This window comes from Malania oleifera, chromosome 6 (assembly GCF_029873635.1).
Source record: "Malania oleifera isolate guangnan ecotype guangnan chromosome 6, ASM2987363v1, whole genome shotgun sequence".
NCBI lineage: Eukaryota > Viridiplantae > Streptophyta > Magnoliopsida > Santalales > Ximeniaceae > Malania > Malania oleifera.
This window is the reverse complement of record NC_080422.1, coordinates 84,731,700-84,748,841: the sequence shown is the minus strand read 5'-3', so window position 1 is coordinate 84,748,841 and position 17,142 is coordinate 84,731,700. Positions and strand designations below refer to the sequence as shown.

The following is a 17,142-nucleotide window of genomic DNA, read 5'->3' as shown; positions in this document are numbered from 1 at the left end:
TTGATGATAGTAATAAATATATATATATATTTTTTTAAGAATACAAAAAAAAAATATAATAAACCAATGATCTAACGATACAGTAATACTTAACATTTAATACTGTTATAATAATTTTTATATGTTATAATATTATTACATATAAAAAAATGTTAATAATGATTATATGAAATGTGCACATGACATATGTCACTTTCTCTCCCTCCAAACACGCAATGAGAAGCCACCTGAAAATGTGTTTCAAAAGTGAATAAAGTTTGCGCAAGTAATTGTGATTGCTGTTTTATTTGTGTGAAGGATAAATTATACAGAGGTATGCGATCAAATGAAGGATACAATTTTAACACCCCCTTCCCCTCACCCGAAAAAGAAGAACAATAGATGCCGAAGCATTGGGGATGTTTATATACAATTGAAAGAGCAAGCAGAGATATTTCCTGTTTATTAGTAAAATATGAATATGAATATATAAACCCAATAATGCTATACGGAAGCCATGGCTGGTTCGTCAACAAGCTCTGATGCAGGAAGCAGGGTGCATATGAGGTTTCGATCGCCATACACATTGTCCACTCGCCCTGGTAAACAGTAACACGCCCCCAATCAAATCTGTAATTACCTCTATTTGTGGGCATCTATCATTATAAAACGAAAAAGAAGAAAGAAAAAGGAAATTGTCTTCCATTGAATATCAAATCCTATTATGCTGTGTATGGGAGCATGAATCTCAGATCTTGGATTTGAATTTGGATAGATTTGAACAAATTTCAATACAATTTTATATTACATGTAATCCAAATCCAAAACTTCTCGGTTAAAATAACTTTTGATTTAATATGATTAAAAATTTTTAAAAATAATTCATGTCAATAATAAGTCAAATTTGCTATATTTAATATATCACTTTGTAACCAAACAAGAAAAAATGGATTTCTTGTTTTCATATTTTCATTTCCTTTCGCTAATGATTTCAAACAGCATTATATATATATATATATATATATATATATATATATATATATATATATTCAAAAATTTAAAAATTATGTTTATCACATTTTTTAGAGAGCCCAGTTGCAGTTTGGCAATCGGGTCTCTTCCTTTAAATTTAAGCTCAAAATTATTCCATAATGGTTGGATTTTCATGAACCTGTTAAGAAAACCGAACCAGACCAACAAATCAAATGGTTGATTGTTGGTTCAAATATGTTTGAGTTTCTGCAAACCAAATTGATTTGGTTGTGTGTTTGGTTTGGCAAAAAACTGGGCTGAATAGACAGATTTACAAGCCCTACTCTGTGTGACTATCATAGGCTGTGTGTACAAAGCATTGGGCTGATGACAAGCTGAATGGAGCTTATTAAGTTCTAGACTAAGCAACATACAGCTGCTAGGTTGTGGATAATCAAAGAACTAGAACAGCAAACGGGTGCAATACTTACCAGCTGTCGGCCAAAATTTTGAAGTTCGGAGCCAGGAAGCAGGAAAGGCTGCATATTCGCGTGAGTATGGTTTTGTCCACGTATCACTCATGAGCAGTGATAGTGGATGTGGAGCACCCTGCACATTTGATCCTTGGTTAATTAATTCCCCTAACTGTATCCATCTTCATGAATTGATTAATCTATTACAAAAAAAATAGGAAGCACCAGAGCATTCACACGTGAATAGGTGAGGAACTGCAGATGATATAGAAAAGTAAATTCTCTTCACCTTAAGAACATTATCATGCTTATCAGCCTTCCCACTCTCAATTCGATTAATTTCTTCTCTAATGGAGATCAGTGCGTCACAAAACCTGTCTAACTCTGCCTGCAAAAGAATTAAGAAATTGTTAAAAATGACAAGAAAAGGGGAAAAGGAACCCACCTCAAGTTGCCCCACTGGCAAAAGCATGGAGAATGTTTGTTCAGTCAAAGGTTCAAATCCCATATCTACTTAACTAGAGGATGTTGGAAATTAAGGGAAGGCCCCTCCATTACTGAACTAGTCGGGCCCCAAAAGGGATACAGATACCATTAGTTACAAAAAAAAAAAAAAGGGAACAAAAAAAGAAATGGAAATAGAAATAGCTGCCCTTCGAGATACCTTGCTTTCACTTTCAGTAGGTTCAACCATGAGTGTGCCAGGAACAGGCCACGACATTGTTGGTCCATGAAACCCGTAATCTATAAGACGTTTGGCAACATCTTCAGGCTCTATCCCAGCAGTATTCTGTGATCAAGATATAACATATGAGCCACTGCATTTCCACAGAAGGGATGCAGATGGAAGCACATGGAACAAAGTGTGGTACGAATGAGATACCTTGAAGCCCCTCAGGTCAATAATGAATTCATGGGCTACAGTGCCATTTAGGCCACGAAAGAGAATTGGATAGTGATTCTGCAAAACCAACAATATAATATTTTCAAACTAAGGAAAATTTAATTGCCTAGTTTCAGAACATCTCATTTAGAAACTGTATAAGTGGAATTCCACAAAAATTGAATGCCAAAAATAAGTCAGGAATAATTTAGGGACCTCCAAGCGCTTTGCCATGTAGTTTGCATTTAAGATGGCCAACTTCGAGGCTCTGGTGAGTCCCTCAGACCCCATCATGGCAATGTATGTATAGGAAATGGGCAGAATAAGTGCAGAGCCCCAGGGTGCGGCAGAAATGGTACCAAGTGGTTGAGCCTTCTCGGGAGATGGTATGCCACCTGTAGGTACCTAGAGAAAAGGAAAAGATGATCAGAGCCCCAAGATTATGCCTATGTTGAATAATGAATTCATACTGCAGCTGTATAACATTAAAAGATAAATGTATACTGTTCAATCCACTAGGAAACTTCACATTGTAACTTATACACCTGAGAAAAAAATTACCTTCTATCAACACATTTAGGAACTTTTAAAAAGGCAAAAAATTCATTTTCAACTCCCAGATTATCTCAACATTGTAGTATCAGTGTTAGATGAGTATACATATATCATTTTTTTTTTTTTATTTATTGGCATCTACATAATTGTTTTCATTAGAGCAGGTAAATCAAATTAATCATCAATTAGCCATGTCATGAGTGTTGAGAATTCCACTTGTGAGTTTGTCCCACATTAGGAAGAATGAGTAAATGATGGGTGCTTATATATATGGTTGAGCCCAAGATCCAATAGGCTTAAACTTTTGGGTCAAGTTGGTGCTCACTCATGTGTATCAAACACACATATGGACTCCTCCGGTGTTAACAATGAGTTCAGTTAAGACAACTTCAAATTTTCACGTTCACTTGTCAAGAAAAAAAGGGCAAGAACAGTAATAGTGTTTCATAAAACAGGGCACATACGAGGAATTTGGGGCCACTACAACCCAGCTCCTTATATGAGAAATTAGAAAGGCTGTAAAGGCATGTGCCGCTCCTGCTTCCTATGACTTTAACTTAACAAAGCCTTAAGTCACACTAACTGGATCAGTGAAGCCCTTACCTACTGGAGAGTATCCAAAGACCAGGCTGTAAAGGCATTTGCCGTTCCTGCTTTAACTTAACAAAACCTCAAGTCAAACTAACTGGGTCAGTAAAGCCCTTACCTACTGGAGAGTATCCAAAGACCAGATGTTTTAAATGAAAATTGTACAGTTAAATTTAAATCTAGAGTCTAAAACATGTCTAATCAGTAAACAGACTAAAAGCATATGCTGACTGAACATGTGAGAAGCCAGAAAATACATGCGAAACAGAGACGGGTATTGCATTTTATGTGAAGACGTATGCCAGTCTACAGGTACACAGCCAAATGCATCCAGAACTATTATTGAAAAAAAATTTGTGATTCCACGTCAATCAAAGGGAATTATTCTCAACATTACAACTATGAAATCAAGATAATAGAGCAATATCTTTCACGGAATGATCGTTTCATTGTGTCTGGATTAAATTTCCACACAAATGGTAGTATGATAACACAAGCCACAAAAATAACCTGATGCACCGTTCAGAAAGCGGATTTCTCTGAATGGAAATGAGAATGATTTGCATTTGACTTTTTCATTCTAATATCAAAGCTAATTTTTTATGGCCATAATCTTACCACAGGATGAGATGGTAGAAATGGTGCCAAGTGTTTTTTCACTCCAATGGGACCCATGCCAGGACCACCTCCACCGTGAGGAATACAAAATGTTTTGTGTAGATTGAGATGGCAAACATCAGCTCCTATTCGACCTGGGCTTGTCAATCCAACCTGTAACAGGAAAAATCTTTGTTGGTGCAACCAAAAACTGGATGCAAAATGCAACAGAAGAAATATTTGTGGATGCATCACCCTATCCATTTAGCTTCAAAATCCATTTAATATAACATGAAACAGAATCCTACAGAAGATAGAACAAAAAATAAACCTGTGCATTCATGTTAGCCCCATCCATGTAAACTTGACCCCCATTATCATGAATGATCTTGCACATCTCAGTAATGCCTTCTTCATAGACACCATGAGTTGAAGGATATGTGACCTGCCAGAGAGAAAATTTGCAAAAATGAGATTTTTTTCTATTTACACTGACAATCTCCTTAGAAGATTTGTTTATTTTTTTCATGGAAACAAACAAACAAAAAATCAATTAAAAAAAACGATCACTTTAACAGAGCTGACAAGATTTCCAAACCATGAGAGCAGATAGGTTGTCTCTATTTGCCTCAGCAGCCCTCCTTAACTCCTCCATGTTGATGTTCCCTTTGGCATCAGTTCCAACAGCAACAATTTTCATTCCACACATAGCAGCACTTGCAGGATTGGTCCCATGTGCTGAGGCAGGTATTATACAGACATTGCGATGATGATCTCCTCTGGCCTGCAATTATCATTTAAGGAAGCGTAGAGCCACAATCAGTTTAAGAAGAAGATTATCTTCAACATGCAGAAAAGGGGGAAATTTCAAAGGAAGAAACAAGACTCTGTCTGGAAGCATGGATTTTAGGCCCTGGGTTTGAATAAAGTCCAATACAATTTTGTGTTGCATTTTGTTTTTCCAAATCCATAAAAATCCAAATCCAAATCTTCAAGCTCCCAAACACATGGCAAAAGTATTCTATTCTTGAAGACCAACCCTTTTTTTTTTTTAAACCAAGGAACAATCCATTTACCATGTGGTAAGCACGAATAACCATCAACCCTGCATATTCCCCAGCTGCACCGGCATTAGGTTGCAGAGAAAAAGAGTCGAATCCAGTGATGGTACACAAGAGTTCACCCAAATCATTGAACATTTCCTGGGAGAATCAGAAGAATATGACAACATATACAAGGGGCTCACCTACTTTAAGAAAATCGTTAACAATTTCAGAAGAAATAGAAACCTGGTATCCCTGGGCTTGTTCAATGGGGGCAAAAGGATGAATGTTTGCAAAGCTAGGCCAAGTCACAGGCATCATTTCTGTCGTTGCATTCAACTTCATTGTACAAGATCCTAAAGGAATCATACTGTGGCATAGGGAGAGATCCTTAGATTGTAACCTGTGAACATATCTTAGTAGCTCATGCTCTGTGTGGTACCTAATATAAGGAAATGAAAGTCAGAATTGCTGATAAATTGAAAACAATCTTTGCATAACAGTAATGGGAAAGGCTTTTTACATGTTAAATATTGGATGGGTTAAATATGGACTCTCTCTCACAAGCTGATGAGGGATGACATTGTGAACCTCCAGTGCAAGAGATGCAGCATTAAATGTTACCTAACAGTTGCAAAACAGACGAACAAAATTAAACTATCCCAACAATGCAAATAATTTCAAGCATTGTCGCCATATGTTAGATATTGACTCACAGGCTTGCCACAAGCAAACACTTCAAAAAGCTTGTCAACATCCTCCAATGTTGTCGCCTCATCAAAAGAAATAGTAATCTGGACTGTCCGAAAACAGTGAATCACATTACATAAAATATACAGGACCGAAATTTAACCAGAACGGTGGAAACACATGCAGCTAGACTTACAGTGTTTGAATCCACAATCCGCAAGTTCATCTCATTATTTTGAGCAGCATCAGCAATCCCCTTTGAATCGGGACATTTGATTCTTACGGTATCAAAGAAAGGAATCCCCTGAACATCTACAGTCCCAAGTTTCTTTAGGCCATGAGCAAAAGTTGCTGCAAGACCATGTACTCTCTCTGCAATGGTCTTCAGGCCTTTGGGCCCATGATAAACAGCATACATAGCAGCCATGTTTGCAAGCAAAGCCTACAAATTAGTACAAGATATTCTTTTAAATCAACAAGGTTTCCCCTAGCTCCACTATCAAACTCCATATTCCACATGATTCGCTGTTAGATCAGGATATATTGGACGATGGAAGTACAAATCAAATGTAATATTAGTATGCAATCGTCGCCGTAACACCACCCCTATTGGTTGGTGCACGGATAATCCATGTTTTTGGTGAGGGTTTGAAGTATCATCACAATTACCAATTTGTGAGGAGGAAATTAAAGCAGGGACCAGCACTTAGACACAGCCAGTCAAATCTTATCAATGCCCCTCCATGATCGAAAATAAAAAAGTAAGCAAATTTTATTGGAAGTTGAGATAGACGAAATGTGTATATTGAAACTATAAGTCTATAACACCCCATAAAATAAATCAAGGAAGCCCTTTCTTGATTTAGGAAAAATGGAAAATTGACAGTAAAGTATAGGGACTGTTTAGTTGTGGAAATAGATCTCATTTTCCATGTTGACTTTTACAGAAAATTACAAAAAGGCCACTTTGTTTTTCAATTTTCCAGATTTTATATAGGAAAACTAAAAGCATCTTTAAATTGTTTTCAAAGTTATCTATACAAATGTTGAAAATTGGAAAGTAGGGTGGCATTTTTGTAATTCTTTGAAAATTGGAAATTGAAAAAGAAATTGTTTTCCACAGCTAAACAGGCACATGAATTTTCTCATGGTACAGGGAGTACGTATTGCAGTTGGAAGCTTTTATTATGCAACCATGGACATGCTTCTGCAATATGAAAGGCAGCCCATCCAAAACCAAAACGTGCTCCTCCCACCCCACTTTTGGTATGTTCCACCCAAAACCAAAATATAGATCAAGTGAGGAAATATAGAAAAACAGAGATTCATACCTGAGCAGTGCAAATATTGCTGGTCGCCTTGTCCCTCCGGATATGTTGCTCCCTAGTCTGCATTGCCATTCGCAAAGCAGGCTTTCCCGTTGAATCGACACTTACACCAATGATTCTTCCTGGCATCATTCTTTTATACTCCTGAGAAGTAGCCAGGAATGCAGCATGAGGACCCCCATACCCCATAGGCACACCAAACCTCTGAGCCGAACCAACAACAATATCTGCCCCAAATTCACCTGGAGGCTTCAAAATTGTCAAAGCTAAAAGATCCGACGCCATAACAACTTTAACCCCATTAGCATGAGCATTCTTTACGAACTCTCCATAGTCCAAGACCTCACCCTCAGTCCCCGGATACTGAACAAGAACCCCACAAACATCGCCGGATGAATAATCAAAATCCTTAATATCCATAGTTAAGACCTTAAGATCAAATCCATCAGCTCTAGTTTTACAAACATCAATGGTCTGAGGATGACAATTGCTTGCAACAATAAATGTCCTCTTCTTCTTACCCTTCTGGATGTTATTACACATCGCCATAGCCTCGGCAGCTGCAGTTCCCTCGTCGAGCAATGAGGCATTCGACATGGGCAACCCGGTAAGATCCGAAACCATGGTTTGGAAATTGAGCAGAGACTCAAGCCTACCCTGAGAAATCTCTGCTTGGTAGGGTGTGTATTGGGTGTACCAACCTGGGTTTTCCATGATGTTCCTCAAGATCACAGGAGGAACAAATGTGTTGTAATACCCCATTCCTATAAACGACTTGAAAACCCTATTTTTAGAAGCTAAACCTGTCAAGTGTTCGATCATTTGGCTCTCTGTGAGTCCTTCATCGAACCTGGGAAGCCTCATCGACCCGATTCGGATCGATTCAGGTACCGTTGCGTCGATGAGGGCATCGATACTCGGGTACCCACATGCCCCGGCCATTTGGGTTTGCTCATCTGGGGTTGCAGAGTTATGGCGGCGGGCAAATGTGTCACTGGGCTTCAATGATTCAATTGACACCGATCTGGTTTGAAGAAAACGCATTGCGTTGGAAGCATTTTGTCGCGGGATTGAGGGTGACCCGGAAGTTTTTATTGCAGAAAGCGAAGGGGAGAGAGAGGAGACGAACCTAGAACTTGGCAAAGATGGTGGAAATACAGGGGACGAAGACGAGTTGGGGCGCAGGTGGCTCGACTCGGACAAGACTCGTCTGAGAAGTGACCGGTTGGCGAGTCTCCGAGCACGGTCCATGGATCAGAGAGAGAGAGAGAGAGAGAGAGACCCGGGGGGGGGGGGGGGGGGGAGGGTGGGCTGCCTCTTATTGCATGGAACGACGGAAGTGCATAGAGGGGTGGTTGGTCGGGACTCTATTTTTTATTTTTTTTTTGGAGGGGGGAGAGAGAGATTAATTATGGGTCTTAATTATATAACAGGAAAGTTATTAGGGGCGGCGATGCAGGTGTTTCTTTTCTTCTTCTTTTTTTCTTTTCTTTCTTTAGTATTATTAATATTATTAGACCTCTTACGCGTACTTTGGCTCATGTAACTTTTTAAAATAATTTTTTTAAAAAAAAAGAGTTTATGAAAATTATTTTGAAAATATTTAGCTTTTTTGTAAAAAAGTTGTTTAAGAAAAAATTTAATTTTGAATGTTTAGCAAAAAAGTTATAAGGATTTTAAAAGCATTTAAAATAACTAATATATATATATATATATATTTAGAAAATATAATTAATGCATTAATAGTTTTGTAATATTTGAAGAACAACGTGAAATATAATAATTTTTTGGAGAAAAAAAATTAGCTTTTAACTTTTAAAGATTTAAATTTGTAACTTCTAAAAGTTTTTGAAAAAAAAAATCAAAAATTAGCTTTTGAAAGTAAGAAAAATTATTTACATACACTTAATTTTACTTTTAAAAGGAGAAGTTGAAACAAAAAAGAGAGCCAAATTCATCTTTAATATATTGTTGGAATTGACGTATTTCCAAGAGGAAGGTGAATTAGGTATTTAAAAAATTTCTTCTCATAGGTTAAACCAGATTCCACAGGCAGTATTACACAAACCTAGGGTCTTGTTATGTAATCACAAACACAATCAAATATTCAAATAATAAACATAAACATATAGGTGCAGAAAGTAAATTGCAAAAAATATAAAGTGCATACACGATATGTTATCGGGGTTCAGTCAATACTGCCTACATCCCCGCCTCAAGCTTACAAGTAAGATGATTCCACTACAACTCGCTTAACGAGTGGAGCAGTACCTAATACAATACCTTACCAGGATGGTGCACCTAATTCTTTTAACCGGGTCTGAACCAGTCCGGGACTTTTCACAGGGCAAGTCTCCTTCTTCCCACCACACGTCGGGAATATAACAAATATGAAATTTTTCGTACAAACAAATATGCTTCTTACATTAAACAGATATGTACCACTACGCACAATCAATTAATGCACTCACATATGATAGAATATTTATGCTCAAGTGAGATTGAGTTAAGCAATATTTCAACTCTCAATCAATGGGTACATACTTGTATATACGTGAGAGTGAATTCCTTTGATTCAAATAATCTAGTAATTAAACATAATCAAATGAGCAATGAAACCCTAAGTAAAAATCTCAACAGATATTTATCAGATAATAAGCATAGTAGAGACTAGGGTTTAAGCTTGCAAAACAAGTTTTGTCAAATAATTTTAGCAAGTTTTTAGATCTGGGAATGAAGATGTCAAAGTTTAGAAGTTATATCAAGTTTTCCCAAATGATCTTTTAAATGAATGCTTTGGAAAGCTTTCTAAACAAAACTCTCAAAAGATTTTTCAAAATGCTGAGTATGAGAGAGTTTAATCTTTTGAAGTATATGAAGGTAAGCTCACAACAATGCAACACAATCACTCTTCATGTTGCAATGAATTTGCAAGTAAAGAGGATGAATAGATGGAGCTCTCTCTTCTTTTAAAGATTTGGGAATGCAAGAATATAAGAGAGTTGAAATGTATGCTTGTTTTTAAAAGATGTGCAATAAAAAAATATAAAGAAAGTCTGAGAGAATATCTGGCTAATCTACTTGCCAATCCATGGTTAATATGAGCAAATGAGGTCATATATATAGACATTCCACAAATTATGACCGTTGGGGACACCAGGGGAATTGTTAAATTTATTTTAAATATGTTTGATAAAATTAACTTTATTTTACCCCAATTAACCCTCGGTAAAATTAGGCCAGCTCAAGAGTTTTAGTTGATCGAGCCCTAGGTTCGGTCGCCTGAACAGACACATGAGAAAAAGTAAATTTCCATGTTCAGGTGCCCGAGGACAAGTTCGGGTGGCTGAATTAGGCGATTTTCAAAATGTCCGAGGTTCGGTCACCTGATCAGTCTGCCGAACTTGTATGTTTGGTCGCCCAAGGGTATTTTGAACGTGAAGTTAGGGCACCCGAGTTGTTGGAAAAGTTAGGTTTAAATATTTGGTCGACCGAGAACATTATGTTCTTTTTAGTTCGGTCGTCCGAAGTCAAGTCAACACTTTGACTTTCCTATGTTCGGTCGATCGAGGCATTTTCAACACCAAGATCCGGTTGCCCAAATCCTTAACAATTTACCACCTAAGTCCTGTTTTTGAAAAATAATTTCCCCTGATAGCATATATGATAATGGGGCTAAACCTAAGTACTAGTGTAAGGACCTAGGGTCTTTTCTAAGGCCTTTTTAAGTTAACCCTAAAAATTCGGTGTCGGTCGACCGAAGGGTGCCTTATGGTCATTTGGTTCCTTATGGTTAATCTACGGTCATGTTGAGCATAAATATATAGTATGCATGTGATGTAGTTATTACAGATCATAAATTATTACAGACCAAATAATGAAACAAAAATACATATACTATTAAAACAAATATCTTCTTCTTTTGTTCTTGACTTTTCATGGAATCAGCCAGGATAATGTGCTTTAAGTCATTTCTGACTTCCACTTCACTTTCATGTGTGTGATATGAATGATTAACCCGTTTAGGTACTTAAGCACACACATTAGTAACATGCAGTTTATCATAATCAAAACCAAGGATTTGACTCAAAAAATCAACATATATTGCAAGGAAAAATTATTTATTTATGAACAGTCATTTAATTGATAAATTAAGTTTGTATACTTCTAATTTTATTTTCTTGTTGTTTACATGACTAAGTGAATTGATGTTAATTCTATAAGCAAATAAATCAAGGGATCAAACAATGTTTGTTTAATTTAAATTGTTTTTGAATACGAGTTATATTTGAAATGTTTCATTATATAAGTGGAACAATTATATATACGAGCATTTGGTGGTAGTTTTAATTTTTTTTCTTTTTAGAATTTGTGTAATGGGAATATATATGTTTCGATAAGTGGGAAATTCAAAAGTTTCTTTTTCAGTTTTGTCACTTATGAAAAAAATGACAAAAAAAAAAACCAACACCTAAGTGGTTAAAATTAACATGATAAATTTTATTTTTTATCTAACAACAAATTATATTATTTTATGTATTTTTAGCATTTAAGATTTAGTTTTACCAAACTCCCTAAGATTGATTTCTTCATGCACATACGTATACTTTTTTCGGTTAATTGAATGTATATACTAAACTTAATTAGGTTATAGTAGTATTGGCTCGAGTTAAGACCGAGCCAATTAGGTCAGTTTGAGGAAAAACTTAAAACTTAAATTGAACCGTACTGGATGCAGTTTGAATTAGTTTGACACTCAATGAAGTAGGTTAGGTTGGCGATTTAGTTTTATTTTTGAGAAGAAGCAAATAACATAGGCAAGTATTAGTAGAATAGAAATTTCACAAAACATATGCAAATGATTTAAGTCTCTAATTATTAGTATCGGAGGAGTCCATAAGTGTACTTGATACACATGGGTGAACACCAACTTGACCCAAAAGGTTAAGCCTATTGGGTCTTGGGCTACACCATGTATATAAATACCCATCAAATACTCACTTTTTTCAATGTGGGACAAATTTCACAAGTGAAATTCTCAACAATCTCCCCCTCACTTGTGAGTTCCAACTGCTTCCCCTTAAACGGAAGTCATCTTCTCTCTTATGGGACAAATTCTCCAACAGTTTGCTCAAGTGGGCCATCTTATGTGTCTCGGATTATATTCCAAATGACGCATCCAAACCAATCTTACCTTCCACGTCTTGGCCCAATTTGGATCCATTTTGGCAAGTTTAGTTGATCCTTATTAGCCTCGGTCATACACTCCCACACCTAGAGTTTTGAACCGTCGGCTCTGATACCACTTATTAGCACTAGAGGAGTCCATAGGTGTGTTTGATACACATGAGTGAGTATCAACTTGACCCAATAGTTTAAGCCTATTGGGTCTTGGGTTACACCATGTATATAAACACCCATCAAATACTCACTTTTTCCAATGTGAGACAAACTTCGCAAGTAGAATTTTCAACACTAATAACTCGAACAATTATATATAAGAGCATTTGGTGGCAGTTTTAATTTTTTTTCCTTTTCAGAATTTGTGTAATGGGAATATATTTGATTCGATAAGTGGGAAATTCAAAAGTTTCTTTTTCAATTGTCATTTATGAAAAAAAAAATGACAAAAAAAAAAGCCAATGCCTAAGTGGTTAAAATTAACATGATAAATTTTATTTTTATCTAACAATAAATTATATTATTTTATGTATTTTTAGCATTTGACATTTTGTTTTACCAAACTCCGTAAGATCGATTTCTTCATGCACATACATATACTTTTTTTTTTTTGGTTAATTGAAAGTATATACTAAAATTTTAATTATTAAATGATAATTTTATCTTTTAATTTATAAAAAAAATAAGGCAAAGTTATCATTTTATTAAATACAAATAAGAAAAGTGACTAAATGCCAACTTCTTATTTTTTTTTTCAGAAGTTGCTTTTAAAAGTTTTAAATCAACCACATATTACTTCAAGAAGTTATTGAAAAGATTATCAAGTTCTTTTAAATTATAAATATCTTTACTTCATGTTAGTATATTTGATTTTTGAGATTTGAAATTTAGATTTATATGAAATCAAACAAAAAAATATATAATTATATTAAAATTTATTCAAGTATAAATTCAAAAATAAATCTTTATTTCTAAATAGAATTTAAAATATTTTTAAAAAAATAGTGAGACCAATAGCTCATAATGAATATAAAGAAAACTTGAGCTTGTATATAATTAAATGTGTCAATTAATATCTTGAAATCTTAATATAAAAAATGTTATTTTAGCCTTAAATAACATACTGTACCTTAATTAAAATTATACCTTCAAAAGATCACCATCTAATATATTAAACTTAATAATGTTTAATTATTGATTGGTTGTGCTTTGACCCAATTAAATTTATTCTTATGTGAAATAACTATTCATAAATACCTCCACGCATATGAATTATGGGAATAAATTAATGCTCATAAAATATATTCGTACATACATTTCTTTCTATTTTTTTTTTAAATTCTCATTTTTTAAATTTCTCTTTTTAAAATTTTTTCTTTTCTATACAAAGATTTTAATCTAAATGCATATTTATGTCTTGTGAAAATTCAAATTAAAACTTGAAACATTAAAGGTTCATTTCAATTAAGAATTTTATTTGGGAAATAAAAGAAAAGGAAAATAAAGAGTAAATTTCTTTTCATTATATTTTCTTTCAATATAAATATTGTCGCGATGTTCTCTTGTGCGGGGCGGAACGCACCAAGTGTGTGTGTTGCCCCGGGACACGCAAACTGGAAAAGGTGTGAAAGGTAGATTTTAAAAATATATTTTCGTAAAACAATGGGTATGGAGTCGCCACTAACCTTTTAGTATGGTTAGAATATTTGATTGCTACCCAATTAAGGGTAGAATCGATCTGCGTTACCAGAGTCAAGTTCGAGAGTTCGATTACGCGAGGGGAATGTATTAGCACCCCCTACACGCCTATTCTTACGAACGATACCTAATTAATCGAAAATTACTCCAAAATAATTTTAATAAGCCTTTGAAATTACTCACTTTCAAAAAGTTTAAAGAAATACATAAAATGAAATACTATATAAGTATTCCCTCAGAATCGGAGCATATCATATTCTGAAGAGCTCAATGCCTCTCATTGCAATCATCGGGATCGGAAAATCGAGAAAATAGGGTACAAAATACTCTTTCAGGATTTTTTAATTTTATAGGGTTTTTATAAGTATGAAAATAATATTTCGGGAGGTTTGGAATTTACTTGGGGATGAAAAAGTTGTAAAGATGAGTTTCCCCATGTAGAGACTTGGAAAATTTAAATAATGAGAAAATAAAGAAAATAAGGAAATTTGGTTTGATGTAGACCAAACCGTCGGTTTGGTGGGAGGCCAGAAAATTGTCGACCGTTTTGAGTTATCGCAGCCAGGTAAGGGTAAAACGGTGAAAATAAGTTTGGTTAAAGACCAAACTGTTGACAGTTTTAAGGCAAACCGTCGACGATTTTGCTGTGGGACTGTAACGCCCTTAACTCACCAAGTGGGGTCCGGGGTGTTATGTGTTCCATTCACCTATCTCTAATACTATAAATATCATCCAAGCAGTAGAATATAATTAAATACCCTCAAATATAACAACAAAGTATTATATTGCACGTCCAAAAAGGAATTTTCGTCTATCCATATTACATGACCAGAATTTAAAACAAAAACTTATATGTTCCAGTATCTTACATTCATTTTCAAATCGGAAAAAAAAAAAAAAACACTAAACCCTACCCAGGCTTTCAAGCCCCATCTCCAGAAGGACCTAAAAAGTTAATAAATCGCTGGGGTGAGACACTTCTCAGTTAGAATGGAATAAAATATCTCAGTGTGTGGCAGATAAGTTTTAGTGTAGTCAAAATATAACAGTTCAATTATTTACCAATAACTGAACAGACACTTGCAGACAGTACTCGCACATACATCCTCATCCACAACACAAAAATCCGCATACACATATATCACACGTATTACCATAGTACATCCACCATCACATATCACACCACAACATATCCACAATCACGATGCATTTAATTCACATACACTATTATTTATAGTGAGAGTTTCCCGAGGATTAGGGAGTTTACACTCCCATACATGTAACGCCCCTTTGCTCAGATACCTTATGTAACTTTGCCCATTTAACCTAGGTACAGCTACAACTAATACCTATCAAAGTACTCGCCTTACTCAGCAAGCCCTCGGACGAAGAGTTTACCTCGCTTCAATCATACATAATGCCACAGTATAAAATTACATTTAATACTTTGCTATAATTAACTTTTATTTGCCAACTAGAACCCACACACATTCAATATCAACCATACCACAGAATCTGCATACATGTCTATCACATCACATCACATCACAATTACCATACATTCAATTCATATTCAAGCACACACATCCATAATTGAAATGCACATCTTTACATCACACCCTTACTTTCTAGCCTCCTCGCTACGTACTGAGCATCCCTCTCCATCGTTCTCAGTATGTGGCCCACACAGGGACTTCTTACTACGAACTTCTTAGTACGTGGCCCACACAGGGATTTTCATATCACACAATTGTGCACTGAACATCTCTCCCCATAGTTCTTAGCACGTATTTCACAACCGACATCCACTGTTACACTTTCACAATGATCTATTCATAGTAATTCAGTAAACAAACTCCTTAGGCCTGCCAACATTTTAACCCCATTTATATAAATGACAATATAACGAACTCCTCAGTCCTACCAACATTATATTGTGATTTATATCCAAGGCAATATAACGAACTCCTCAGGCTTGCCAATGTTATATTGTGAAATACCCGAATAACCACACAAAACAAATCACCAAAAAATATCAATTTATTTACCACAATAATCACAACCAGTTTATTATGAAGAATTAATCTCATGCCACATGGTTTGAATGTCATATCATGCCCTAATAATTTGACCAGAGAAATTATATCACATAATACTCAGTTTCAATCGATTGGATTTTGAAAATAAAACTAGTATAACGTTTCTAAAATCATAAATTCCAGTTTAATTGGTTCAAATTTAATAAAAAGCTGGCATAATTTATTCCTCTTACATGTTTTCCCAAAAACGGCCCGAAACGAATGGGAAAGCAAAACCCTAGCTTTCCGAAACTCACTGAGGAACGAGAACCTTTGCGTCGAGAGGAGGGAGAGAGGATCAGAGAGCACGTGAGAGTAATACGGGAGGCTTAAGAGAGAGAGAGACATGAAAGAGAAAGCCAAAAATCCGAACCCAAGCTTTTTAGAGAGAGAGAGAGAGAGAGAGAGAGAGAGGAAATCTATTTTTCTAAAAAAAAATGAGTTCACCTCTATTCTTAGAATTACTGTCTTACACGAAACGGTCGACGATTTTTTTGAGTCCCACTAAACCGTCGATGGTTTGGTCCTAGCCAAACCCTTTTCCTTCTTTTTTCTTATTTTTCCATTTCTTTATATATTTTAATTTACTTTTATTTTATTTTTATTTTTATTTTGGATTCGGGTCTCTATAGGGATAGAGGACTATATAAGACATTTTTATTTGGGATAAAAATCAACCTTTCCCTCTCTCTCTCTCTCTCTCTCTCTCTCTCTCTCTCTCTCTCTCTCTCTCTCTCTCTCTCTCTCTCTCTTCGATTTCTCTCTCGAATCAAGCCCAAATCAGTTGGAAAATATTATTTCAGAATCCCAGCGATGTTTCTCCGCCATTTAATCAGAGCAGTTTTGTGTTTTGGGGTTTCCAAGCATCACTCCAAAGTTGAGGTAAAGATGATGAACATGTTAACTGTTTAGAATTTAATTAGTTAATGGAGCGTGTGGGTCTAGGAATACTAAGATAATTGTAATTCTGAGGTTGAGCTGATTAAATTAGGAAAATATGATTTTGGGGTTTTGAGCTTCGAACGTCGTGGGCGTTGGTTTAGGATCCCTGTAGGCATTCTCTCAATAAGTAAGTAA

General features: G+C 35.4%; 1 protein-coding gene across 1 annotated transcript; it reads right to left on the bottom strand.

Annotated features, from left to right (window-relative positions):
- Nucleotides 1–256: 256 nt before the first annotated feature.
- On the bottom strand, nucleotides 257–8,501 carry LOC131158254 (glycine dehydrogenase (decarboxylating), mitochondrial-like). The gene is made up of 15 exons (XM_058112991.1): nucleotides 7,112–8,501; nucleotides 5,977–6,222; nucleotides 5,807–5,884; nucleotides 5,614–5,714; nucleotides 5,337–5,532; nucleotides 5,124–5,249; nucleotides 4,646–4,831; nucleotides 4,379–4,492; nucleotides 4,069–4,221; nucleotides 2,524–2,712; nucleotides 2,308–2,385; nucleotides 2,089–2,214; nucleotides 1,714–1,812; nucleotides 1,443–1,560; nucleotides 257–578 (listed from the first exon to the last, which is right to left on the bottom strand). Exons 1-15 carry the CDS (start codon nucleotides 8,357–8,359, stop codon nucleotides 484–486), a joined length of 3,153 nt encoding a protein of 1,050 aa, XP_057968974.1. The 5' UTR covers nucleotides 8,360–8,501; the 3' UTR covers nucleotides 257–483.
- Nucleotides 8,502–17,142: the final 8,641 nt, after the last annotated feature.